General features: G+C 41.2%; 1 protein-coding gene across 1 annotated transcript; it reads right to left on the bottom strand.

Moving 5' to 3' along the window:
• Nucleotides 1-1,715: 1,715 nt before the first annotated feature.
• Nucleotides 1,716-27,066, bottom strand: RMND5A (required for meiotic nuclear division 5 homolog A). The gene is made up of 9 exons (XM_039550608.1): nt 26,799-27,066; nt 22,105-22,247; nt 15,698-15,832; nt 15,431-15,531; nt 10,652-10,818; nt 9,787-9,952; nt 7,167-7,269; nt 4,936-5,090; nt 1,716-3,453 (listed from the first exon to the last, which is right to left on the bottom strand). Exons 1-9 carry the CDS (start codon nt 26,938-26,940, stop codon nt 3,390-3,392), a joined length of 1,176 nt encoding a protein of 391 aa, XP_039406542.1. The 5' UTR covers nt 26,941-27,066; the 3' UTR covers nt 1,716-3,389.
• Nucleotides 27,067-27,224: the final 158 nt, after the last annotated feature.

Here is a 27,224-nt window from a genome sequence, read left to right as displayed (position 1 = left end):
TTGGCAAGTTGGCTCCGAGTGGTCACTCCAACCTTGAATTTTAGCAGCAGCCATCCTGTAAAGTGTCAAGAAGAAAGATTCAAAGCAACAGGATGGAGACAGGTCTAAGCTACCAGGGATCAGAAGCTCTGACTCATTACTGGTAACACACAGCATCCACTTCAGTTTCTCCACAAAATTAACCTGACAGAAAGAAGACTGAAATCAATACAGTGTTTCCACTGAGGAACACTGATTTTAGGAGGGAAGATTGTTAGTTCATCCATGTCTAGTTGCAATGTGCAGTGCTGAGGTCACAGCAGGAAAAGACTTAATTAAGAAATACTTCAGAGAGCAGCTGCACATCGAGAGTACTAACAGGAGGTGAGGACATGAACTTTGTGTTAATGACAGCCAAAAAGGAACAAAACCTTTGAAGCTTAAAAAGGCTATGTACTAATTCACTTTCTACTCTTTTTAAGTTTTGATAATGCTATATAACACAAGTCAGACTCAAAACCCCACAAGAACACATCACAATACATTTCCTATTTAAGGCATTTACAAAAATTAAAACTCGAGTCTATTAATAGACATTGAACTAACACTACAAATAAGCTGCTGCTACAAAAAAAACCAAGTTTATAAACATCCATTCCTTTTGGAGCACCCAGAAGTTAAACTTGATATAAGCATGGTCAAAAAATTCTTGGCTTGATGCCCATCCACACCACTAACCAGTGCACTTGCTGCCACAGAGCTGCTGTTCTGACACAGTTTGCAAAGAGGAGAAGCATCAGCCAAGAATTTTTTGACCATGCTTATATCAAGTCCTGTACAGTCCAAGGAGTGACACAGTGATCTGGATACAGATACAAACATGCTGAATGTCTTTACTCCCATCCTGCAGCACTAAAAAACTCTTGGGGCACACAGGGCTAGTTTAGGGACTAGTTAAAGGCTTCACAACCCGGTCCAAAAGTGTAATGGAGACAGATCTCAGATACCACTGTAGCTTCAACATCCAACACTTTTTTTACTGTGGATACTCCCACCCCCTGTTAGGGACAATGCACATCAGGTGCCAACAATATTTTAAGTACGAAAACCACAGGGTTTTATTCACTTTTCCCCTGCAAGTACTTTCTCCAGTTACCAGAAGTGTATCAGGCAGGAGAGAACCCACATCACAGGGCAAAATGTGCCAACCAAACTGCAGAACTGCTTCCCAAATGCCCAGCACAGCCTCCAGTTAGGGTGAGCACACAGGCTCTCAACACTGAACCGTGAGCATCATCTGTTGGTGGAGCTGCACAACTGCAGGCAAGGACTTTTGAGTCAACATAGAGGCAGATAGGAAAAGAATGGCAATGATCTGGTGAAAACAGCTGAGTTTTTGAATTAGCTATGGATCTATAACATGCACTAGTGAAGTGGTATTTAATACCTAAGGCGAATTTGTACCTTATTTCCGTTTAACAACTGTTCTATTCTTGGACTCTAAGCTATCAACATTTACTGGTGTTCACGCCAGTGCCAAAATACCATCAGCGTAAGAGAGAAAGATGCAGCAGCACTCATACTTCAGGCTGGTTGTGAGGGGGTTTGTTATTACTGGTTGGGTTTGCTGGGTTTTTAATTACTTCCTATGCCATTTCATATAGATCCAAAGCATTAAGCAGTTCCAGTCAAAAGAAAATATTAAAAGCAATTTCAGCAAGACTAGGAAACCTACATGGAAAATAATATCCTCACCCGTTTATTGTTGATTTTACCACTTGGTAACGCGGCTGTTTGGAACTCAGTGTGAATACAATGAGGTTTTGCAGAAAATCACACACCAGTATTTTTTCACATGTATCAAAACACATCTGAAGTTTAAAATTTGTGTGCCTTGACTCGCTCCTCATTTTATAATGCCTCTGTAGGTTTGTCCATTGTCACTGATCCCATAAGAGTCCGACTCAGTCTCTCCAGTCAGGTGACAGACAAATTCAAAAGGTGTAGATTTCCCAAAGACGGTCTTCTCTGTAGTGCATTGTGCTAGTGCATTCAACCAGTGTGTCAGTGTTCAACCAGACAAGCTCGGGGTTGGTTGGTTGCTGTTTTTTAACTACACAATACAGAAATATAATTTTACATGTAGCTTTGCATGCCTTATGGCTGCTTTGCCCTACTATAGGACAGTGCAATAAATACAAATATATGCACACTAAAAAAGATTTAACTGCCGTGATCTACATCTCCTTTATGAGTACAAATTTACCTAGTCAACAATATGACAAATTTAGCAGAAAAAGTGGCAATGGCAGTAATATTCTACTACAAAAACAAGGCTAGAAGCAAAGTGTTCTCAAGCTACAGAAAACTTGCTATCTCCTAATATATGATGTAGGGCCCAGTTCTGCCAAGTGCAGAGTCATGATCAGTAGATTGCATCAGAACATGCTTTTCCCCCCATTTAACAATGAATACTTCTACAATTTATTTGGTTTTGATAACTGTTTATAAATAGCACACTATAATGACTATTAAACTATACAGCAACATGACGTTTATAGCCTAATCCTGAATACAAAGTTCAAAGAACATGACTACAAAGGCCAGAGAGCAAATGTCATCGACTAAAAGCATTTCCACTTCAGAATTTATTGAATGTTCTCTTACACAAACACTTCTCAATCGTGAAACCAGAGGAACAGGATTTCCTACTCCCTCTCTGCCCCAGTAGTAATTTAGCCACACATCACCCTTATAAATTAGTGATGGATTTTAACAGGTAGCCCCTTGGGGCTATATATTTTATATACTTTATATATATGCACATTTACTTTGAATTCTATGTAAAAGTTGAAAAAATGTTTGAAAGAAAAACTCAGAATATATCACAGCATTTTCAGCAAAAAAAATACAAATTAGTTTTATAACGACTATTCAATTTATCAAATTTTTTTTTTCTGAAGTATTGACCTTTAATTATGTACACATTACAGGAAATAAAACTTTGTCCACAAACATTCTCTAAGATGACAGTTATCAGTAAAATGATAGAATAATAGCAGGAAGAATATTAAACAAATGGGGGTGATCAATTTCTGCTTCTAAAAAGTAAAAAGTCACCATATAATTAAGTACAAAAACCTGCATTGAATGACAACTGCTGGTGTAGTAACTTGATCAGGTATGGAGACCTGATATGGAGAGTATAGTAAAGCCCTATGGTAATATTTCTGTAGCATTTCCACTTGGTATGTATATACTAAATGTTGGCAAAGTTTCTGTAGCATTATCTTATACAAACATAGGAGTCCTCAGTCTGCTGCATAAAAGGGAACAAGTGTGTTTTAATTCTCCTGAAATGCACCTGAAATCCAGAGTGTCACTTACAAACTGCATAATGAAACTTTTCTTCAGAAAAATATCTGTTTGGCATCTCCAGGGCTCTGTTCCATTGGACAATAGGGGCATTTTAATCTGGGGACAAAGACAACGTGTTAGAATTGGGGCAATGTGTGACAACAGAGCATTAAAGGTATTGAGTTTTCCCCCTCAAACTGCACTCTTTAAGCCACAACACTTTACTCAGCTCCACTGAAAGTCACCTTTAGCTGAGAGAGGACTTACCATGCTTTTCCTTCTAGTTATAATCTTTTTCATCTTTCACCCACAAGCCCCTGAATTATTAATCATAAAGAGCAATTTCTTTGTAGTTGTAATTTCTACTTCTGTATTCACTTGTTGCATTTTAGAATCACAGAATGGTTTGGGTTGGAAGGGACCTTAAGGACCATCTCGTTCCAACCCTGCTGCCATGGGCAGGGACACTTTCCACTAAACCAGGTTGCCTGAAGTCCCATCCAGCCTGGCCTTGCAGTTATTTTAAATCAGCTGGTAGCTTTCCACTGTGACTTCCTCAATATCCAGTTCATTTTACTGTCTGGTTCCCAAAATGCTGTCGTTTTCCAACCCACTTAGATCAGCTCTGGCAGGCTATAACTGAAGGATCTCCCTGTTGAGGTCTCCACTGATACAATCATACCTGCTTACAATATTTTTTCTTTTTAAACAAATAGGGTTTTTTTGAAGCATTGATCCATTTTGCCCCCCATCTCATACATTTGGGTACTTTACCTTCTCCCCCCACCCCAAGTTAATACCATCAGAGCTGTGCTGTCACTAAAGCTGGTCAATGAAAGCATCAGGACTGAGTGATCAGGGACAGGAACAATGTAGCAGCAACCTTACTGCTTAAAATGGCTAAAGTCACCCAAAGTCACCCACAAAGGCATCCCTTAAGGCTTTTCTAACAGGGCACAGAATGCAAACATCACTTAATATTTTCATTCATAGCCTCACTTACTTTCACACTGGATTTCCCAGAATGACTTACAGCTCTAAATTAAGCTGACAGCCTCCACAGAAGCTGTATATATTCAATCCAAATAACCACTGTTCTTCCTCAAGAAAATCTGTATAGCTTTCTTTCTCCCGTTTCCTGCTTCCCAAAAGCCTGAAGCACCCCACGGATGTCTAAGGAGGAGTATTTCCAGTTATAATCCCCCTCCTTCCTCAATTACTAAGCCATATTTCCCCCAGAGGTTTGATTTTATTTTTTTAAGAGATTTTTCAAGCATTACTAACCTTGTTCCTAAGGAAAAGCTGCGTGTAAAGCCTTCCAGTTTGAATTTAAGACAACACAATGGTGGTTACAACGTGAAAAATTACTCTGCTCACTGCATTCCTTCACGCAAGCTCACTTTCAACAACATCAGAGTGTTTATTTATGCTTTTCTCCAGTGCCTCAGCCCAGCTTTTCCAGCTTTTAAGCCATTCTCCAAGATTAACACGCTTCCACCAATAACATAATTATGGACTCAGTTTTCCCAAAACACAGCATTCTAGTTTTAAGATTAGACCTTGTGTATATGTTGCTTGAAATAAAAGAATGGTACTTACTTGCTGCCATTAAACATTTTATTCAAAGCATCTCTTGATATAATATGACCACAGACTAATTTCATAGGTGGATTATTATCTGTTGTTTGCTGACGAAGAATGGGACAGGCAAATATTGAATGATACCAGCACTTTTTACCGAGGTCCACTTCAATCTGTGAAAGAAATTAACATAAAAATTTATCTTGGGAAATTACATTTCCAGATAATTATCCCTTTAGGTCATGGCCCTTACGTAACAGATTTCACAATTCAGCTGTAAAAGCAACAAAATCCAATGTGTGGATGCCTGACAATTTCCCACCCAAAAATACTTAATTGTGATCTTAAAATGGTGATTTATGTTGGGGATGGGGAGTAACAACAAAACAGCATATTCTGCCACGGAACAAGTCCAAATTTTGTTGCAGATCTATGCCCTGACAGGAAAACTGAGCTGGTGACCCAACAAGACTTTCTGGAAATTACTGGCCAGGAAATAAAATGTAGCTTATAGATTTCATTTTAGGGGGAAATTTAAAAAGAGAAAAAACCCTTGGATTGACTCTGTTCATGTCCTACAGCTTCTTGAAAGGCTCTGCCAACACCTTCATGTCATGTGAATAATAAAGTGTATCAGAATCACTAATTTTCAGTGCCAACATAGAAGATACTTGCGCAGCACAACTCTTGCCGTAAGGACAAAATTATTTCAGAAAGGGACATGTAGCAGAGAAGAACAAGGCTGTGGCTTCAGTAATTAACAGAGAACTGCAAAAATTACAGCTTGTGTACCTAAAGCACCTGGCTCTGACCAGTCCTCTGTTCCAAAAGCTTAACCTTCAACAAAACCTGACAATGTGACCTTTTCATGCTACTTAATCTGTCTTTGCACCATGAAAGTAAAGTTTCCCACCCCCATGCTGCCTTAGCAGAACACACTAGAGACCCTTCAGTTTAGAAAATGCAAGGAGACACACGTGTGTTATTAACTTATTTGCATGGGACACCAATCTTTTTCCAAATGCTCCCTAGCTATTCATTCCTGGCTGGACAGCACAGCAGAAATCTGCCACGCTTGGAGGTTACACTCTCAGCATTACAGAAAACACAGCTGGGAGAAAACTCAGCACTCATCTGTACTCTATAAATGCATCTCTTCCAGCTGCAGTCGAAGAGGCTAACTCAGTTCATGCCCAGTTTGCACTAAATAAGTTTCCTTTCCAAATCAGGAGCAGGTCACTGGAGAGCTGCACTCGCTCGGTAAGAGCTATAAAGGGAAATGGGGGTTTCATAACAACTGAACTTCATTTCAACTGATATAAATGAGATGTGCTGGAAGCATAATGCACTGGATCCCAATTCCCATGTCCCCAGATGCAGCACTAATTCTTTCATCTCCTGTCTGCCTGATAAAGAGCCAGTGCAATGCAAGCTCTGGACTGAGCTCAAGCCTAGCTAGGGGAAGTGAATGTTTCTCTGTGGGATCTATTTTCTTTCCAGTTATACAGAAACATCTCTGGGTAAGTGGAAGGTGAGAGCATCATTTTCTTTAAGGTCATTTATCAAAGACCTCTGCAATGCAAAAGGGGATAACAAGTGAAAGGGGGAGCAGCAAACAAAACTGAGAGGTACAAACCTGACAGACAAAAAGAATGGAGACAAAAACAAGAAACAACCTTCACGGCTACACTGAGAGGTCATCAAGAAACTGCAACCAAACCCGGACTTTGCAACAGATAGGAATCTAAACCTGAGGGTCTCTGAGGAGAGGGGGCCAGTAGAAGTATACAAACTGTAAGAGAAAAGTGCAGGGGAAGGGGACTGGGAAGGAACAGCTGGAAAAGGGTGTAAAAGGGGCTAGAAGGGCCATGCTGTGATTGAGGACCTATGGGCAGGTGTTTACCTGTGAATCTGGAGTTTGTGCTTTTACTGGTGAATGTCAATCATTTCCAGCCAAGGAGAAGGAAGGGATCTGGGCTGACTGTACTTGTGTTTTGTGCAAGTCCTGTGTGGGAGCTGTTGAGGGCAGTGCTGTGTCTGTGGCAGACTGTGTGGCCAGTTGGGTCAGTGTCTGGGTGTGTGGGGGTATCTGTGAGCCCCAGGGCCCTGGGCAGCAGAGAGCCACAAGCCCCAGAGCTGCTGGAGGTGGTGGCCACATAAAACATCCCATAACATGCAGCACAAAAGAAACCTGAGAACAGCATTTTGCTGTTAGAAACCTGCCCTGGGACAGCTCAGCATCAACTCACCGGGAGTTCGTCCTTCTGGTTCCAAACCCCTGTGCACTGCCTTTGCTCAATAACTGCCTTGATATTAATTAGAGCTGGTAATGCTACACAACCTGCCGAAAAACTGCAGAAAAAGGACACATTACTACAAGGTGCATGTTAGGAGACCATTTTTCACATTTCTACTTTAAAGGTTAACTGGGACACACGGGTTTTGTATTTTTTCATTCACATTTTGTTCTACTTGGAGGGAGCTTAGAAGTACAGACCAGCAAGAGTTTTGGGGCAGTTATCCTGTATTTTAGGCTGGGGCCCTCAGGTACTACATTCTGGACAGAAAACAACAGTTAATCACTCCTCTGAGTCTTATAATTAATTGATTTCTTCTACCACCTACTTTGATTTGATTTTGAGCTGTACAGGAAGAAGACATCACGTTAGTTTGGTTGCTCTCAGCTATGGTAGAGTACGTGCAGCCTAAGAGTTTCCATGTAACCCACGCATACACACAACCCATAATCCTTTAATCACACATAATTACCATGTAAAGAAACATGTCTTTCCACTTTTACCTTAAACCATGAAAAGAAACGTAGAAAAAACAGGTAGGTAAGGGAAGGAAGGAAACCAGGGCTTGTGATAAGAACAGCAGTATAAAACTGCCCAAAGTCCCAACAAACAGTTCAGCCTCCTCTGGGATTTACCCACTACCAGAATTTAGCACATTATTTCGAAATACTTCAGTGTGTTACAAAAGAAAGTATGACACAGTTTCCACAAGTTAACAGATGATTTGATGAGTTTAAATCTAATGACAGTACTGCAAATCACCAGCAACAGAAACAGGATTTGACCTTGGTATCAGCCTGCTCTGTTTGTTTGGCAGATTATTTTACTCTTTGTGCAAGTTTTATTGTCTACATAAGTCATGCCCTTCCTCTGCCTGAAACCTGTGGATCTCTTGCCTAAGCTAAAATATATATACATATATGTATAAATAAATTATATATCTCATCTCCAACTGGCCATTTTAACCCTTACACTTTGCTTTTTTGTTATTTCAGCCCTGAGTGTAACTTGTGTTAACCCTGTGAAAAGTTTAGACAAATAGTATTTGTGTGAAAACATCTCTGAAGAGTCCTTTCAGAGTATAAAAACTCAAGTAAATAGTAAATTCAAATTCCTGCAGTCCTTCAAGACCCTGAACCACAACCTCCATAACACAAGAGTTTTTCCACTGTCTCCACACTAAGTCAGACCATGAGGCCTGTACAGGATTAGATAAATACTGGAGAAGCCAATCAGCATTAAAAAAGTGCCCACTACTAATGTTCTAGTAAGCAAAGCAGGGATTTCACTTCAAGCTTGTTTAGTTCCTAAAGGATCTGCAGCACTCCAAGGTCACACCAATTTAGAACAGTCTTGTTTATGATAAGAGCATCAATACAACCTATATAGTAAATACATTTCAGCACAATCAGTTCCACACCAGGAGCAGAGCAAATGTCCAACCACTCCAAACATCAGTAACAGGGATTTTCCACTTCACCGAAAATCTCTTGGCCATTTGCACTGAAAACTGCATTGCAGCACCAGTGCATGAGCAATGAAAATCTAAAGGACTGCTGCTAACTTGAATGAAACCAGAGGAAGATGAAAGTAAAAACCAGAGATTTAAGCTCTAGATACATCTAAAACTCTCAAACTGAAACTTGAAAGTTTATTGTAGAAAAACAATTAGTCTGAAGTGCTCCCTTTTTGTTGTTTCTGTTGTATTTTGTGACAGGTACAAACAGGAAAAGCAGAAGGTGAGCTCTAAACCAAGCACAGAAGTCTAACAACAGTGACTGGAAACAGGGAAAAAAAAAAAAAAAACAAAACAAAAAACCCAAACAAACAAAAAGAGGAAGCAGTGAAGCTTCTGTTGTTAAGCACCAAATCCAGCCTAGAAAGATACATATAAATTATTTTCACTTTAACATCTGAAATGAAAATGAGAACATCAGGGGAGTGTATTGGGGGAATTGACATGCAAAGGCTAAATAGCAGCTGATCTGTTTTATCTTCAGAGAAGCTCCAAAGAGATTAGGTTGGGTTTTCTTCATATTTCCAAGCCTCCTACAGATTTGCATTTTGTCAGATTAGCTACTGAGCTTAAAAGTGCCTCTTTCTTCTTTGCAAATGAGGTCCAGCAGACAATTTAGAAATTTTAGCAGCTGAAACCACAACATAACTCTTAAACATTCTTCTAAGAAGACCAGTAATGTGTGGATTAAAAACCAAAATTATCAAACGCTGATGTAATCATGGCCACGTTTTTGGGGTTATTTTTCAGTTAAACAGCAGGGACAGTTGTCACACATTTGCTGTGGGAATAACTGGCTGATTGCCATCCTCATCTTTCACACTTATGTCTGAACTATGGAAGATAAATTTCACCCAGGAATGCTTCCTCTTGAGCTGCAGTGGTGCAGGGTGAAGCCCAGCACACAGGAACCTTTGGTTATTAATCTTTGCAGATACCCTGTATTTAATGTAAGCTAGATGAGACTACTTAAGAGCCACTTCTTTTGTCCTTAACAAGAAATAGGAACCAAACCACAAAGTACCTGGTCCCAAAAGCAAGAGAAAAGCAGCATACCTAACACTGAGAGGGGATTCAACTGAGAGGCCCAGGAGAGCACAGGCATCCCTTGTGAAGATGTCACAGATGTCAGCCCACTGGTTTGCATCCAAGAGGTGAACGTACGGGGAGTTCTCGATGCCTTGCCGCAGGTACACCAGGCTGCCCATCAGAACCTGGATATCTGGGAGGGACCAGGAACAGCAGAGTTTGTGCAACAAACAAAAGCTTGTGGCTCCAGCTTTCACATGGAAAACAGGCAGATACACCGGATCAACAGCACACAGCCTCACCTCTACAAAGCACAATTACAGCCACCACTGCCAGGAGAGCTCCGCTCCACTAAGGACTGACTGGGGAGTTGCCAGGGTGTGCTGCCTGGGAATTTGCTTCTAGCAGGTTTACTTTTTTTGTAAGCCTTCTGACACACACAGTACCCTAAAAAATAGGCTTTCATGGATTCAGCTTGAGATGGTTCATTTAACTCACATGTTCTCCATTTTCCAAAAGTTTAATTTCTCTTTGTATTACCCCATGCAGCAGAAAATAGCAGATGACTATTCCAAGAACATTCCTCTGCATTTTTAGCACTTTACTCTGGCAGCAGGCCTATTCTGGATGTAATCTACATTTTATTTGAAGAGTCAAAAACCTTAAATTTACGCAAATGTGCATTCAGGCATTATTTTTGTGCCCTCTTGAAGAAAAAAAGAAGATAACTCAAAACGTAAGGATTTGGGTTATACATGTTAAATACAAAAAGAAGAAGCCTTTAACAAGCTGAAAATAATGGAGTAAAACATATTTGGAACATGATTTATATCTTACTACAAGGTGCCATATCCCAGTGCTTTAAATCCCCTTAATGTGACCAAAAATTTACCTTTCTGATGATTTAGGGCGAACGGCTGGAAGTTTTTCGCATACTGAAGTGCTTCTCTTTGATTTGCTGTTCCACCCATCAATAAACTAATGAAATATAATCTGTGCAGTTTAAATTCCAATGAACTGTTCTGTGCCATGAGCATCTCTCTGTTGGATACCGCCCACCTGGAAGAAGCGAGGAGGTACAATGGGACATGACACGAGAGTAATTAAGTGTCAGCCCACACCACATGAAATCATTGCAATTATCTATTATCTACCATCTATTTCAAGGAAAGTGTGACTGTTCCCTGAACTTCTGAGAGCCTCTACAGAGCACAGAAAATGACAAGGCCCTTTACAAGTAATGGAGCTACACAGGGTGCACAAAATGTGGACGATGTTAATTCTGGTGCTGCTGTAGAGGTTAAGCACTGCAAAATTCAACATTCACTGGCTGAAAGACAAGACTAAATTAGGCACAATATAAGGCATAAATAGCTCAAGTCTATTGTATTTCAATTAATAGCACTCTGAATCTTAACAATTACTGACAGTTCTTCAGCTGCATGTCGAGAAGTTTGACCAAGAACATTTTCCAACATCCTCATTCACTAAACATGTTGTCCAAGCCACTATGTTTGTGTGTGTGCATCTGTTGCCCTGGAGAGGGGAACTGCATTTACAGGATCTCAAAGACCGACATTATCAAGATCCCACAGTGGGGGAAAGAAAATCAGTTTTAATATCATACTTTACCCTGCTTAAACTTTGCTTTCCGTGCTATTTTCAACTTGGACAATAAAAATATTTTTCACGTTCTGTCTCTCATTCACCACGACAACACTCATGTTTGGCTACTAAATAAAATGAAAGAATTCTTAAACATACATAGAATAACAGGAACTAAAATTTTCAAAGCATTTTATACAAGTTTTTTATTATTTAGAATTTATCCATCCCTTTCTTGGTTTTTTGGAAGGTTTTTCTGGTGCTGGCTTTTTTTTTCTTTAATTCAAATTAGACAGGCCTAAATCAATCCAATCTTTCTCTTAAGAAAGTCAAGTTTCAATGGTCTCCAGTACATCTGTTTCTCATTAGTGGTAATTAGTTCTACTATTTTCACTTTTTACAAGGAAGTGAGGAAGCCTCTGTTCCTTAAAAAAACCAGGGTATGTGAGGCTTCTTTTCAATCAATACTAAAATGAGAAAATTTAGTATTCTTACAGTATTGGGAAGGCTTTCAAAGCAAGTCAGCCTTCTGCATTAGGATGTAGCATTAATGAGCAAGTATCCACTTTCAATTTGTTGTGGTGGAAGTATCAGGAGTCTGACTTCACTGTCAAGGCTTTGTAAAGACACAGTAACCTTTCAGTCAGAAACAGTGACAAATGGAGCCTTTGAACTAAGAACAAGCCCTACTGTCCCCAGTTTCAGGCAGTTTCAGTTGAGCAGCCCCAGGATCTCCACCAGGAGGGAGGAGCACACTCACTAACCATGGGTGGTGGGTGGGTTTTGGGGTGGTTTCATAAGATTGGGGATTTTTTAAATTGTATTTTTATGATCAGTGTGCACAGTTTAAACAGGATATAGTGGCAATAAAGTTCAATCCCAGCTACAAAAACAAGAGCCTGAAGTTTAGGCTCTGCAGTTTTTTATGAAAACCATAGACTAATAAGTAGATGAAGGACAAAAAGCTATTATAAATAAACACTAAGACTAGTCCCACAGTGCCCTCAATGAGATATTAATCTCTACTGCATCAAAAGGGCCTCCATCCTCTCCCTGCCAATATTTGCACCCACATGACAGAGTACTTCATCTTGCTGAGGTCGAGTCTATTTTTCCAAATTAGCTTTTAGGCAGGCTTTCCATTTTTAGTTATTTGAGTGGCAGCACAGATTTGTATCAAAAGAAAGCAACCACAGAGGCAAGGCCTGAGGTGCTCGGTCTGGGACGTGCTGTTCCTGTTTCCAACAGAAAAACAAAAAAACCAGCAAGGGAGGTTTAAAACATTCAACCCACATATTCTCTATGAATGTCCAAAATTATTAGCAATCACATCACCTGTCTTTCTACCTCCTCTCAAAATGACACTCTGAGTGTTTTCACTTCTGAGACTCAAATCCATCTGAATTTTTTTAAAGTTTACACTATACTTTGCAAACCAAAAGTACACAGAACTCTCTTCAGCTCCCACATGGGATTTAGATGCTAAAATTAGTTTAACAAACCCTAGTAAAGATTAAATTTAGACCATACTCCAAGGACCCAGCAAATACCAGGACCTGTGCACCCTGGTGTTTAAAGGCAGAAAAGAAAGCACCTCTTTCCCAAATTACAGCCAAAGCTTTGAACTTCCAAGTCATTTCCACCAGGACCTCACATGGAGACCCAACCTGGGCTCTGAAGGGCCAGAATACACCCAGAAAAATAACTATGAATTTCCTTTTCCCATCACCAAATCCGAGTGAGAAAAGTCACTGGAAATTAATGGGATCTTGCAGGCATACAGAGATTACACATCTTAGAGTGCAGCGCCACACTAGGCGTCTACAAAAGCACACCCCACAAGGGAAAACAAAAAAGTTATGGCCAGTTGCATTCTATTGAATCTGAAAGGTCGTATTTTTAAGCGTTGAAATTTGTACGAGAAAGAAAACCTGGACAACAAAAACAGTTAGGGTCTTTGAAACACAAATACTAATTTCTATCATCTCAGCAGGGCTTTGAAAGCCTTTTTGTAAAGTCATTAATCTGACAACTACCTTCCCGTGGCAGTGACCAGGAGCTACCTGTGTTTGTTTGGTTTCCAGCACTGAGTTAAGCTGAGCACAAGCACAGAGTGCTGGCAGAGCCAGAGAGACTGGTTACCTTTTAATCTCAACCTTTCACAACTTTGCATGGATAAAACCTGCTACACTCCATTTTCTGGTTCAGGAGACTGTAATTAACCAGCCTTGTGTGACACTTTGCTTCAACACCACTGTCAGCAGCCTGACCCTGCAATGGGCCCATCTGGGACTGCTTGATGCACCCCTGAAGCTTTATTTACTGATGCCAATTTTAGCCCAAGGAGCACAGTGCCACTCTCTCTGTCTGTCATAGGGAGGCCATTCACACAGGAGTGGTTTCTATCCCTCCTCCTGAACAGTCATGTGTGCTAGGAAATAAAAAGGTAAATACCTTCACAAGCATCAGCAGTTCTGTGGGCAGTTAAGGCATGGGTTACCTCCTAAACCAGAGAGGTTAAACTGTGACATTTTGTCACATGTTGATCATCCTCCCCAAGAGCCATGGTTTTTACATCAGCAGCACCACTATAAATAAGGCCCCTGTGTGCCCAGCAGCAGCCAAGAGAGGCAGACAGCTTTTGCACTGTCCAGTTTAAACAGAATAAACATTATACACAGAAATAAGATGGGGAGGGAGAAGACCAACACACAAACTGTGCTGACAATACACCCTATTGTCTGCCCATTCAGCTGGAAAATAAAAATTCCTTTGAGGGACAACCATGCCTTGTCCTTTGTTTGAAAAATATTAAATAAATTGCAGAAACTACAAGATACAACTCAGTAGCAACAAGTAAGGCCTAAAGCACTCCAAACTGGAGCTAAAACAAATTTAGAGATTTCAAGAGAACAGACATAACAGCAAGTTACTGCTCCTCAGGGATTATCCTTTACAACAGCTCTGTTATTATTTGAACTACACGAGATATGTGGTGTAGCTGACAGTAAATCTTGTTTCAGTTGTAATACCAGTGCTGCTTCCCTTCAATTAGCCAATTCAACAGCAATAAACCACCCCAGCTTTCCACCTGTATAACTAGATTCAAAGACCAACTATTTAGGTCAAACTTTGCATGACCCAGAGGCATTACCCAGGATTTAGTCGATGAACACCAGGGTTTGAATATCAGAGTGTCCCCGCACTTAGTTTAGATGCCAGTTAAGTGCTCAATTGACACACCCATGTTGCTTCATGTTAAAGGGAGAAGAAAATGTTGTTAATATGAAAATGTACTTAAGTGAACTATGCAAAAAATTCTATCTCAAGTATATGATTTATGCTCTGGAATGAAAAACAAATTTTAAATTTGTTTTGGTTTCACTGTTTGTATTTTTGAAAGGTCACTTTAAAGTTGGTTAGGTTGTTTTGTTTGGTTGGTTGTTTCTTGTGTTTTGATTTTTTTTTTCTTACTTTTGAGACCAATCTTAGAAGAGTTTAAAAAAAACAGGATGAGGGGGTTTCAGGGGGATTCTTATTGTTTTGTTCAGGAGGAATCCCACTAACAAGTGTCACTGTCAGCTACAGGCTCTTCCCACCCTCTGGTCCCTTGTCTGGAAAGGGAGGGTGACTGCAGGACAAGCAAGAACTTTGACCCCAAGTCAGGTTCTGCTCACCCCAAAGCCTTCATGGTACCCAATGTCTTTAATAAGTGCTGGTATCCTTCACAATGGGACCTTTTAAAAGGTTCACTAATGATTCAATAAAAGGCCAAGCACCATCACTGGCAGACAACTTTTCTTCCACATGATGTTTCTACCTTAAATCAGCACCACAAATGATTAAGTGAATCCTTAATCTAAGAAAGAGACCCTCAGTTAAGCACTTCCCATGGGGAGTGACACAGAGGGGATGGAAAAGGAAAGGTCCCCTCAGTAACTACCCCTCTCAAAGGACAAGCAGGGACACATCAGAATATACTAAAGTGAGTATTGAAAGTGAAAAACTGAAGAACTGCTAAAAGCATTCTTTAAAAAAAGTGATGAGGAAAAAAGAGTAGACTCACTCTAGTGCAGGTCTCAAAACTCTAACTTTTAATGCTTCCAATATTCGATTTAACTCCACAAATGGTTCTTTTTGACTTTGATCTATTGATAGACCAGATTCCTGAAAAGAAAAAAAAAAAAAAAAAAAAAAAAGGCGCTTTTTAGTTAAAGCATGAAAAACAATGGGTTTTCTGACAGTTTAAATATTCACCTGAAACATTCAAATAAGGAAGCTAAACACAAAGCTAACACAGTGGATAACCTTCAACATCCACACTTATCATTACCTGACAAAGTTCCTCAGCTACATCCAGCATTCCCTGCCGGAAGAAGTGCTCCACCATCACCTCATTGAGGATTCTCTGGCTGTCAGCCTGCCAGCACCCATCTATCCCCACACTGCTGATGTCCGAGTCAAAATTCTGAAACACACAAATTAACAGTTAATATGCTGGCACAAATCATCCCACATCATTTTTCTTTAATTAAGCAGGACACCTGAGTCTCCACCCTGATGCCTTGTGCCTATGACTCAGTTGGCCCTCAATTATCTCCAAAGGGAAATAAATATATGTCAGCTTCCTTCCTTACCTCCTGTGTAGGAAGAAGAAATCTTTTAGCTTGCTCATTTCAGGTCTGTAGTGAACATTATTCACTACAAGGAATTACGCCAAAAAATTACAAGTCTAGCTAGAAAGTTAGAAATCTAGTTAACTAATAAAGGGGTTTCCAGCCCATGATGTATTTCTAAAGGAAGCATCTGCAGAAAAGGCTTTTTCCACATGTGAAAACTGAAAACAGAGAATAGAAAGTAAAATCACACTAGAATCAAAGCACCATTATCAATGCATCTCTGTCACTACAGCACACCAAACTACAAGCAAAAGCTTTAACCCAATGATTTTTTACATAGCTGGGTGGTAGACTGAAAAAGCAAAAGTCACTTCTCCCCACATCCAAACAGTGAAACTGAAATCTCTGAACACCTCAACATCCCAACAACAGGATGAGCTTTGAAGATCCAAGAGGTCTTTTTTAGATCCAACCCAGATGATCCCAGTGCCATGTATTTTTAGGCCAGTGGCCTACGGACATATTCCAGGAATAACTAAAGATACTGTCGCGCTGACTCCTTGGTAACACTTGGCACCGCTTGGCACTTTGCCTCTTGGCAGCAGGAGAGCAACATTTATTCTAATCCAAGATATAAAGTAGGATTTTTAACTGCTAACATGTTTTATGATCAGGGCAAGCAGGTTAATTTTAATAAAAATCCACTGCTTAAAACAAACCTCTTGCAAAATAAAGAGTCTAGAAGTCAGTGCATTGCTTGCTGCCTGATCTGATGACCACGGCTCTCTTTCAAGGACCTTCAGAAATCAGAATTTCAGTGAAAATAGCAGTGCTTCAGCTGTGGCTATGTGAGGATCCACAGCCCTGCACAACATGGGAACACCAACCTCACACAAACACAGGCTTCTGTCACAGCAGGCAGGGTAGATAACACCCAACTGGTACCAGCTATCTTCCCATGCACAGCTCAGCTTCACACTGCACCTTCCTGTTACTCACCACTTACTAATTTCCTTCACCAGCACCCCTTTGATGCTCCTCTGTGTCATCATGAGAAAGGGGCATCCCTGCACACACAGCTCCAAAGTCACTTCTCCCTTCAGGGCTCCCAGCAAACTTCCAGTAAAACATTAACCTTACTCTACCAAACTGTCTCTTCCATCTTTCTGAGATGGTGGAGCAAGGTGAGCATTTGAATTATTGCCATTGATTCATATCTCACATTTAACAACATTTTTACTTGGGTGTCTTAACCTGTAAGCTCCTTGTCATGCTGTTCATCTCTAAGCTGTATCTTGAAAAACTTAAGCATCCTGAAGACTAAATAATACTGTTCTTATTTGTGCCACCATTTGAATCCTTAAAAGTTCACCACCATTTGCTGAGTCTGGTCTCGGTGTCCAACCACCAGCAGCAGGTAACACAAACTCACCAACAAAGCACTAAAGCTGTCTCACAACTATGAGAGACAAGATTCAGAATGCACAAGCTTGCTTTTATTACCCAGCTCCAGGGTGGAGATCGTCAGTAATCTAAAAATAATCGACTTCAAGTTATTCTTCATGCAATTCCAAGTACCAGCAATGATACAACCCCCTAAGCAGAAACTATCCTTCTGGGCAGCTACCAACCATTAAAGCTGCACCTATGCCTCAAACACCATCACATCATTCTTAGTGCTTGGGGGCAGAGGTGGTGTAACTAATCAGCTCCGTGCTCTCACAAAATGCTCATTTTCTTCAGAAACAGCAAACCTTGTAAATCTTTACAAAACCTCACAATTAGATCTTTTCAAGTCACATAAAAGAAGTTATCAAGTTCCATCATACAATCTGAGGACCTCGGTCGTTCTCTGACCAACCCAGTCTTGACCATGTTCTCATTTCAATATTTTTTTTTTAGTTTCTTTTAAACGATTCTGAGGTCTGTATTATATGTGGGATTCTACAGCTCTGCCTCCTCTGGGTCCCAAAAAGTTTCAGAAACTGACTGCACAGATTACAGTGAGTGACTGCCACATGTCAGAACAAATTATCACTTGCCTTTGGCTTATATATTTCACAACTGTCACGCGTACAGAATCTGCTGGTGACTGCAACCCTCAGTTTTGTTTTGTAAATGCTAACAGTATGCTAACTGACAGCATGTGGGGTTAGATAAGATTTCAAAAGTTAAAAGAACTTCTGGAAGTTAAAAACTCCAGAAAGCTTAAAACCCAAAAACCACAAAATAACACAAGTGTCAGTTAGTATTCCTGAGAAATGCATCTTTTTTAAAAGCTTAACTAGCAAGCCTACGGCCAAAATGCAGAGTATTATGTGCTAAATACACCAATGATACAATGTACAGCACATTACCAATAATTGCTAGAATGTGATGACTTCAAGATGTTCACAAACACAGGATGGACCTTTTTAACCAACATACAACTCTCCATGTTATTCATAACAGGATACAAAGAAGGACGATGATTAAGGACAGTTCTGTTCCTCAGTTACTCAGTTGACATTATTTTGTGTGTTCCTCCCTTCTGAATTCTTACCCAAAATACAAATAAAACATTTGTTTACCTTCTCTGTTCAATCTGTTTACATGTAAGATAAAGCTCAACTTGCAAGGACTCTGTATTTATATAGCCCCATTTTTCAAAGCAACACAATTAAATTATGTTCAGTAAAGGTTTTTAGTATTTCATATAGAAGTCTTTACATGAAACAAACACTAACTTAGGCAAAAGTTTGCTTTCCCAAAACAAAGACTGGATTATAATGTTGGCCTTATAACAGATACAAAATTCAAGGGGAAAATGGAAGGAACTACCCTTTACTCTGCTTACTTTCCTAAATGAACGCATTTAACCATTACTCAGACAGATTGCTGCTAGAGGGAAAACATTTACCAGCCCATCAAACATACTTTGAGATGAATTCAAACCATTCTAGAAGAGTGATTGATTGACAGGGACGATGCTGGGTCTTGCTGAACAACGGCGACATGATGAGTTCTGGAAGCAGAGCAACTGCTAGTACAATACAGAAAAAACTGGATGCAAACACTTCCTTTCAAAGGAGAAAAATGCTCTTTGGAAGAAAGGGTAGCCTTTCATGGATCAGAAGCATGCAATCCACATAGAACTACCACGACAAAAGGTTTAGTTTATTAGATAAACTTTCCAAGCAACACACAATGCTCTGGCTTTTCAGACTTTAATGTACTTGACGCCAAATTTGAACTTCATTTTGCTCTAAGGGTTTCTGTTCTCAGAGTGGACTCTGCAGGCAGACAAGTCTAGGGCCCATCCAAGTTTGCAAGCAATTACTACAGTAACTTAAAAACTGACCAGACTAAACTTTTTATGTAGGTATAACCCTGCCTCAATACGTGAAAAAAAGAAATTTACCTGAAACTGCCACGAGCACATAATACAGCAAGTTCTTTCACAATCCAAGCTTGCTAAATAGGAAGTCTATTGATTCTACATGCAACAACAGCTACCATTTGGCTGTGTCACATGAAATTGGTACCAGTATTAGTGTGTTTCCCAATCTCAAACCAGGCCATTTACGTGTGCCTGAGCATGCACAGTTAGTAAGACCATAAGCAGTGTTTTGGAGATGTTCATCTGTCTGTAAAGTGAGGACTTACATGGGACAGAAACAAAACTCCAGTCCCATGAATCAAGGCAAGGGCTGTGCTTCCTTAAATTCTATTGACTGTTTTATTTTGGAAGCAGCAGTATTTTGACCAAGATGTGTTGAGAATCAATTCACTACATCAATTACACTTAATTACTTCTACTAGTTTAAGCTTAAGTATATTATGGTGAAGGGACAGGGGAGGGCAATTCCAGTTTGGGAACTGGGTGCCAACAAAGACTTTGCTAGCAGGTTGTAAGCATATTTTCCAGCAGCACAGGGAAATTGCATTAAGTACATATGGAAGACTTGCTTCAAATGTTACTGTTCAGGGAAATGCTGAATTCCACCTGGATTTAAACACTACACATATTCATCTGACGAACAGGCCAAGACTTTGGTGTATATTTTAAAGTAGTCCCCTTAAGGTACTACATTTGGGGAAAACTAATAAAATTCAAACTATTGGCATTAAAAAAAAAAAAAAATGTTCTACCAAGCACATATTTAAGGAGACAATCCTAACTTGTGCTCTGAACTTCATGGAACTACACATCCTTTGTTACAAGCAGAACTGGGTATTTGTGCAGTTCCCAATTTTTAATTTTTTAATGCAAGCACCACAGACAATAACTGACATTGAAAATCCAGAGGAGCAAGCACACTGCACACAGCCAGTTGAGCTCATTTTTGAAGACCTCACTGAAACAGCCTGACACTCAACAGGAACAGAGCATATTAATGGGATCCTTTCTACTATTTTACCAAGCCACATATTTGAAATTTTTAAAATGCTTTTATTTACATCAATTTTTTTTCAAATAAAAAAGGTACATAAACTTAAAACAGCAGGACAGAATACTGGAAAAACTATTCCCATGACAACTGAAACAGCAATTTGGAGATTAGACTCAAGCCTAAGCTTCACTAAGCTTGCAAGTGTTTTCTTTGGCTTATAAGAAATAACATTACCAATTTCTACTGAACACTTACACCCTCTCCATACCTGGGGCTGTTCCACGTCAGAGGATTTAAATGGAGAAAGTATGGCTAAACCTGAAAGTGTATTTGTAAAAGTCCACTTGCTAAAGCAGAATTGGAAAGTTTAAAAACTTAGGACAAGATTACATAGATTTATTTCAGGCTTCAAGCTGGTAATAAGGATGGAATTTTACTCTAGTTAATTGGTTTAGATACAGCAGCAAGGATTTGAGACAGATGCATCCTTAAGCTTTGGATAACAGTGACATGGATTAAAGCTATTAGTACAAAGGTTGAACTCTCCATGATGGTCAGTCAGATATAAACAAAAAATGTAAGTTTCATGGACGTTCTGCCCAACAATGCAGCATTATGTACTTTGTTTCTTCATCACATTATTATTACATTATGCTTTAGCAGATTATCATTACTAGCAAAGTTTAAATGAGGTTCCCAAAGGATAAATCAGTGCTGTGTAATGCTGCAAATGTCTTTGTCTCGGTGAACATTATCTTCCTTAATAAGATAATAAGGTGCACCTCAAACCGAATGTTCAGACCCTGTCAGAGTCATGTTCGGAGGTGAAGCTATCACAAAATGTCCATAAAAGCAAGTACCAGACTCCCTGCATACAGAACTATTTTTATATAAGAACAGAGATGGAGAAAAGCATGCCCTGAAAGTATACATGTAGAACCACTTCAGTATCATATCAAAGAATTGCTAATATTTACCTAAAAATAGTTACAAAAATATTCCTGCCCAGTTATAGTTGAACTGGAATTCATATCTCATATGTAAAGCACCAAAGATAAGCTGCCCTACCTTATGATTTATTACAGCACATAGACTGAGATGCTGAATCCACTCTCTTCACATTAAGAATACTGTCACAAAATTAACCCCCAAAACCAGTAACATCCCTGAAATAGGTACAAAATGCCTTTCTTAAAAAATTCTCTGGTCTTACAGAACCACTGAATGTTTTAGATTGGACCTTAAAGATATCTTGTTCCAACCCCCTGCTATGGGCAGGGACTTTCCATTGGACCAGACTGCTCAAAATCCCATCCAGACTGGCCTTGAACACTTCCAGGGATGGGGCAGCCACTTACACTGCAAAATGGCACTTCTGAGTTACCTGCTACGGACAATTAACCAGAAATACATATAAAAACCCCACAGTGTTTCTTACTGAGGCAGACATCGAAGCAAACATTTTGCTAAATTGATAACACACAAAATATTTCTAAGTCCTGTAGCATCTATAGGGTATGTTCTGTAAGAAATTAGGAGATTTGAGCTGTCCCAGAAGGACTAGGCTGAGTTTCTGCAGTGACTTCTGAAAGCAAATACTGTGCAGCCCACTGGCTCGCCTTTGCTTCTGTAGCTGGCAGAAGATTTAGTTAAGACTAATTGTAGCAAAAATTCCAATTTTGGAAAGCAGAGCACACACCACACGTGTGCTGTAATGTGATAATGCAGTCAAACCACAAAATAAATACCTTATCAATGGCTTTTCCAACTCGGGATACACTGCTGTGAATATCTTTATGATCCGAGGCCAGTTTTTGGACTGTGTCTTTTATTCTTTTACAACACTGGGTCATAACAAGTGAAATCGTCCCCGACAAGTCCCCATCTTGATCTAGACAAAAGAGAGGAAAATTACCAACTTTGTTACAAACAAATGGCAATATTAAATCTCTTAATATGCAACAATATAAAAAGATAAAAAGTGGTATTAAAAGAAAGAAATGCAATCTAGAGAGTATTTGCAAAGCAAGATCAGCTTAACTGGAGGCAGATGTACAGGAATTCACCTGTGTGAGAACTCTCCTGTGGAATTAGGAATCCAGCTGGGTGCACAGTAACATTGAACAAGTGCAACACTTTAAAAAATTAATGTAAAGTTCTCATGTGGCTCAGTCACAGCAGATGAATAAACATCTCAAGAAACAGTTCACAAATCTCTCAGGATGTAACAGAAGGATACTGAAGCTACTACAGGATCAGTTTTACCCAAAGGTACGTGGGAACATCCTGTTCAACAAGGTGCCAGCAAAATAAGGGTGCAAGCAAAATGTGGATTAATGATGGCCCAATTAATTCTTGCCCCCACAAGCCACCCACTGCTATTGGACTCTGTGTTTGAGCTGCATGAAACTTTTGCTTCCTGACTTGTGGCAGTAGCTCTGAACTGTCTCCAATTCCCCTCAATAGATAAGAAGCAGTCTGTGGAGGACCTGTGGACCTTGTTATGAGATTTATTCTCTAGAAACTGTGACATTTCTTAGCTGATGTCCAACAGGTTCAGTGCTGTATGACCTATTCTGTGAACAAAATAATAAACAGGACAGGCTTACAGGCCCCTGACCACATCACAGCACTTCACAGCTAATACCCTTTGTGCCTTGATTCAAACATCACTCAGAAGCTTGAGTCAGGAAAAAAAATTTTTTTTTTTTGAGCTTTATTCTGGTCCTTTCTTCCTGCTTTTGATTTAAAAATACAAGAAAAATCTCCTTTCCAGTCTTACCTCTGAAGGTCTCTCCTTTCTCAAAGTTCATTCTACATGAAGAATTTTTCCTTTAGGGACACAGACTTGGCAGCCTTCCACTGCATGGGAAGGCTACTTTAAGTGGGAGAGCAGCTCAGAAATGTCTCCCTAATATTCCAGACCCAAAACCTTCATGTGAAAAAAACAAAACCACCAAAATATCTCTGTAGAAGAAGGATTTTATAGAAAACGTGTTCGCTTTTTAAGTTTGTTCCTTTTTCATTTCATATTTTAAAACATCTTTGGTTTCAGCAGCATGTTAAGAGCACAGCTTCTGGAGAGAGCAAAGGAAATCCAGAAAAAACTGCAATCATAGGGAGTAGATAATAATTTCACAGCCACTTTTTCTGGGCACCTTCCTTCATGCACCCTCTGAAGGCTGCTGCTGACACTGTTAGACACTGAGCCACCTCCCTCTGACCCGCAAACTGCTGCTGTCCAGCCCCACAAGCCCCAGCTGAGGAAGCTTCAACAGCATCTTTCTAACAGCCAGAGGTTTTAAGAAAGAAAATAAGCTTTACCCTGCTTTTTTCTCCCTCCAGTCCCATGAAGCCAAGGATCATCTCCTGGGCAAAAGGCTAATGGGGCTCTGTATTTTTTTTCTAGTGGATGACTGAGGAGTAATAGGACTGAAACAGTCACTGCAGTGATTCTGTGCATCCCAAATTAAAATCAAAAATTCCACTCAGCTATTCAAAAAAGTTCATCTCCCAAAACTATTTCAAGAATAATCATTATTTCTTAGTTTCTACTTAATTTTTTTGACAAACGTTTAAAATAACATGAAGGATCTTCAACTGTCTCGTGAACTTTGCTATGGCAAAATGACCAGCCAGAGATTATGCAACGAGCAAAACGGATATACTCATTCCCCAACAAAGAGAGGCTAAAATGCACTTTCTGAAAGCCATTAAGATAAAACCCAAAAAATCCACATGGGTGCCTGCTTTTACCCCAAGCAAATAAGTGAATTACTGACCCATGACACTGTAGCAAAACCCCAACTCCAGCAAAGCAATGAAAATGTCTACAGAGGAAAAGGCATCAGAGCTGTAAAAGGTTTCTCCTCTGCACCCCTCTCCTTCAGCTCCAATCAAACTATGAGCTACTTGCACTAAATCAAGCAGGAGAAAGCCTGCAGCCATCCCTGCTGGTAATTCAGGGTTCACAGGATACCACAGCCCCACAGCTTCTCTGTGTGTGCACAGTCACAATTAAAAAAGATTTAAATATATCGGCCCACAAGCACTGAGCACAGAGCAGAGTCCAGTGCCAAGTTTACTCAGCCAGACACACTTATACCACTGAAGAATATGCAATCCTTGGCTACTCCAGAAGGACAGATATATTAAGGGAATAGAGAAGAAAAACAAACTTTGTCTTCCCATTCACAGGCCTGAGCATAGGGCTGGTCTGTCCTTAGGCTTTAACATGAAAGCAGCTTAAGTTTTAGAAACTGTGAGGGGAGGAAAAGAAAACCAGTTTAGAGGTTAAAGCAGTTTCTAATAGTTTCTTTTTCTCCACCCACTTCCTTTTTATATCCACTGCCTATTTAAGGTCTTTTCATACATCATTGCTCTCAGATCTTGTCCTACAGTATTAACCTCTTCTTCAGCACTGAGGGCCTTCATTTCTCTTTCTTTTTTTTCCTTCATTACATTCAGGAGCCTATTTCTGCAGTTCATATCCCTGAATTAGGGTTCCATATTAAGATGTCTGGCTGCTTTCAATCCCATACATTTCAAAAATCCTGAAGATAGTGTATAAAAGCTGAAAATACCTGTTCTTTTTAGAAAGTTATAAATAACATGTTAAAGAAAAGAGAAAATAGTAAAAAATTTGGCCCCTATGAAGCCAGCTCACCCTCAGATGCCAAAACTGAGGAGTCAGAGTGCACTAACAATGTATTGGCTTCATTCTAAAGCATTTACTCAAAGAAAGCTCAATTTAGGATGTGCTCTCTGGGACAGCATCACTTGGTAAGCACTGAAAGTATGTCCAAAGCCTCCACTGGAGAGTGCCAAAAACTGCTGACCCAAGCCTGGATGGAAAACCCAAAGAGGACCCTGAAGGAATCACACACTGGAACCTTCTACATTTATTACAAAGAGAGTAAAAGCTCTGGATCTTCAACAGGAATCTCACAGTCAAACCTTTACAGCCCAACAAAGACCAACACAAGCGTGAGGGTCACACACACAGCTCTCCAGGCAAGGTCAGCACCTCAGTTTGTGAAGACACATATTTTAGTGACTGCCCTCAATGCCCAAGCCCAGACTGTTTTAAACAGCACAAATAACAGTTACTGAAACACAGTTCAGAACAATGTCAAAAAGACCAAGCCTTATTTCATCCCAAATAAACACCTCACAATTGGAATTCACTGTCTGCTCTCCACAGAAACTGCTGGGTACACACAGAGCAGCTCCAGCACACTCGTGCTTGTGTTCCTGGAATTATCCACATTACTGAGTGAGCTTTGCACCTGTATTTACACAGGACCACGGGAAACACATTTTTCCCCGACCCAAACAAAAACAAATGCAGAGCAGCAGCACAGTTGCTCTCAAGTTTGGTCTCAGGAGCCTGCAAGTTCCTATTTTTAATCCCTGAGCCATCACTCGCTTCCTGCATGGCCTTGGGTAAATCACTTCAGCTGCCTCTCCGTTCCCTCCCACTCCATCAATAAACACGGCACTACCTCCATCTCCGGGATTTCGCAAGGTTTAAATGCCCCGTGTTTACAGCCCTCGCAACTGCCCAGCATCAGCTGTGGCACAGAGACAAGGCTTGTTTACCTCCTGCTAAGCGCGGCTTTACCCCGATCACCGCCAAACCCAGCCACAGCAAAGGAACGCAAAGGGACACAGAAAAAGACAGACAAAAAAAAGAAAAGAAATGGGGGCAGAGAATGGAGCAGGGAAAGCAAACAGGTCAGCTCTGCCATATTTCCACTGTCTTTCCCCTGGGGTGACCAACCCCTTTGTAACCCCAACATAAAGGGTTATGAACACACTGACCAGGGTCACGCCAGACCTGCTGACCAGGAACAAACAAACCTCTCCAGCAGCACACACGAGGCAGGAGAGGCCCGCCAGGGCCGAGAGCGATCACAGATTCATGGAATATGCTGAGTTGGAAGGGTCCCACCAGAACCATCGAGTCCGGCTCCTGGCCCTGTACAGGACAACCCCAACAATCCCACCCTGTGCCTGAGAGCATTGTCCAAACACTTCTTGAACTCTGCCAGCCTTGGTGCTGTGACCACTTCCCTGAGGAGCCTTTACAGTGCCCAACCACTCTCTGGGCGAAAAACCTTTTTCTGATATCCAATCTAAACCTCCCCTGCTCCCACCTTTTGAATCTTCCCTGTCAACAACGACCCCAAAGCTCCGGGGGCCGAGGGGGAAGACCCCCGGCTCAACCCTCAGCACAGAACCCTCAAGCTGGGGGGGGGGGGGGGGGGGGGGGGGTCCCTGGAGCAAGGACTCTCCTTAGGGGGGTTCCCAGCCCACAAAGGCCAAAGTTTTGGGGGGTGTCCAGCCCACATCACCCCAAATTTTGGGCTTCCCCTCCCCGGGAGGAGGAGCGGGGCAGCGTCCCCTCGGCAGAGGGGGGCGCGGGGGGGTCTCCACGTACTCTCGGTCTGCAGGATCTCCCTGCGCAGCCCTCCCGCGTACTGGATCAGCTCCTCCAGGCTGCGCTCGCAGAGCTGCCCGTATCCCGAGAACTTCTGCAGCACCTTCTCCAGCTCCCGCTCCACCGTCACGCACTGGTCCATCGCGCCCGGGCCGCGCTCCTCCTCCTCCTCCTCCTGCTCCTGCTCCTCCTGCTGCCCCGCGCCCGGGCCCCCCGCGCCGCCCGGGCCCCCCGCCAGCCCGGCCCTCGGGCGGCCCCGGCCCCGCTCCCGCGCGGCACCGTCGCCTCGGGCCGCCGCACTTCCGCGCAGGCAGCGCCACAGACACACAGGGGCCTCGTAGCGCTCCGCGCAGGCAGCGCCGCGGACACCTCAGCCAGGGGCCTTCGCGCAACGCAGGGCGGAGCGGCGGTTTTCAGTCAGGCGGC

The sequence above is a fragment of the Corvus cornix genome, chromosome 4, assembly GCF_000738735.6.
Source record: "Corvus cornix cornix isolate S_Up_H32 chromosome 4, ASM73873v5, whole genome shotgun sequence".
NCBI classification, from domain to species: domain Eukaryota; kingdom Metazoa; phylum Chordata; class Aves; order Passeriformes; family Corvidae; genus Corvus; species Corvus cornix.
Note: the sequence above shows the minus strand (reverse complement) of the source record. Positions and strands in the feature narration are given on the sequence as shown.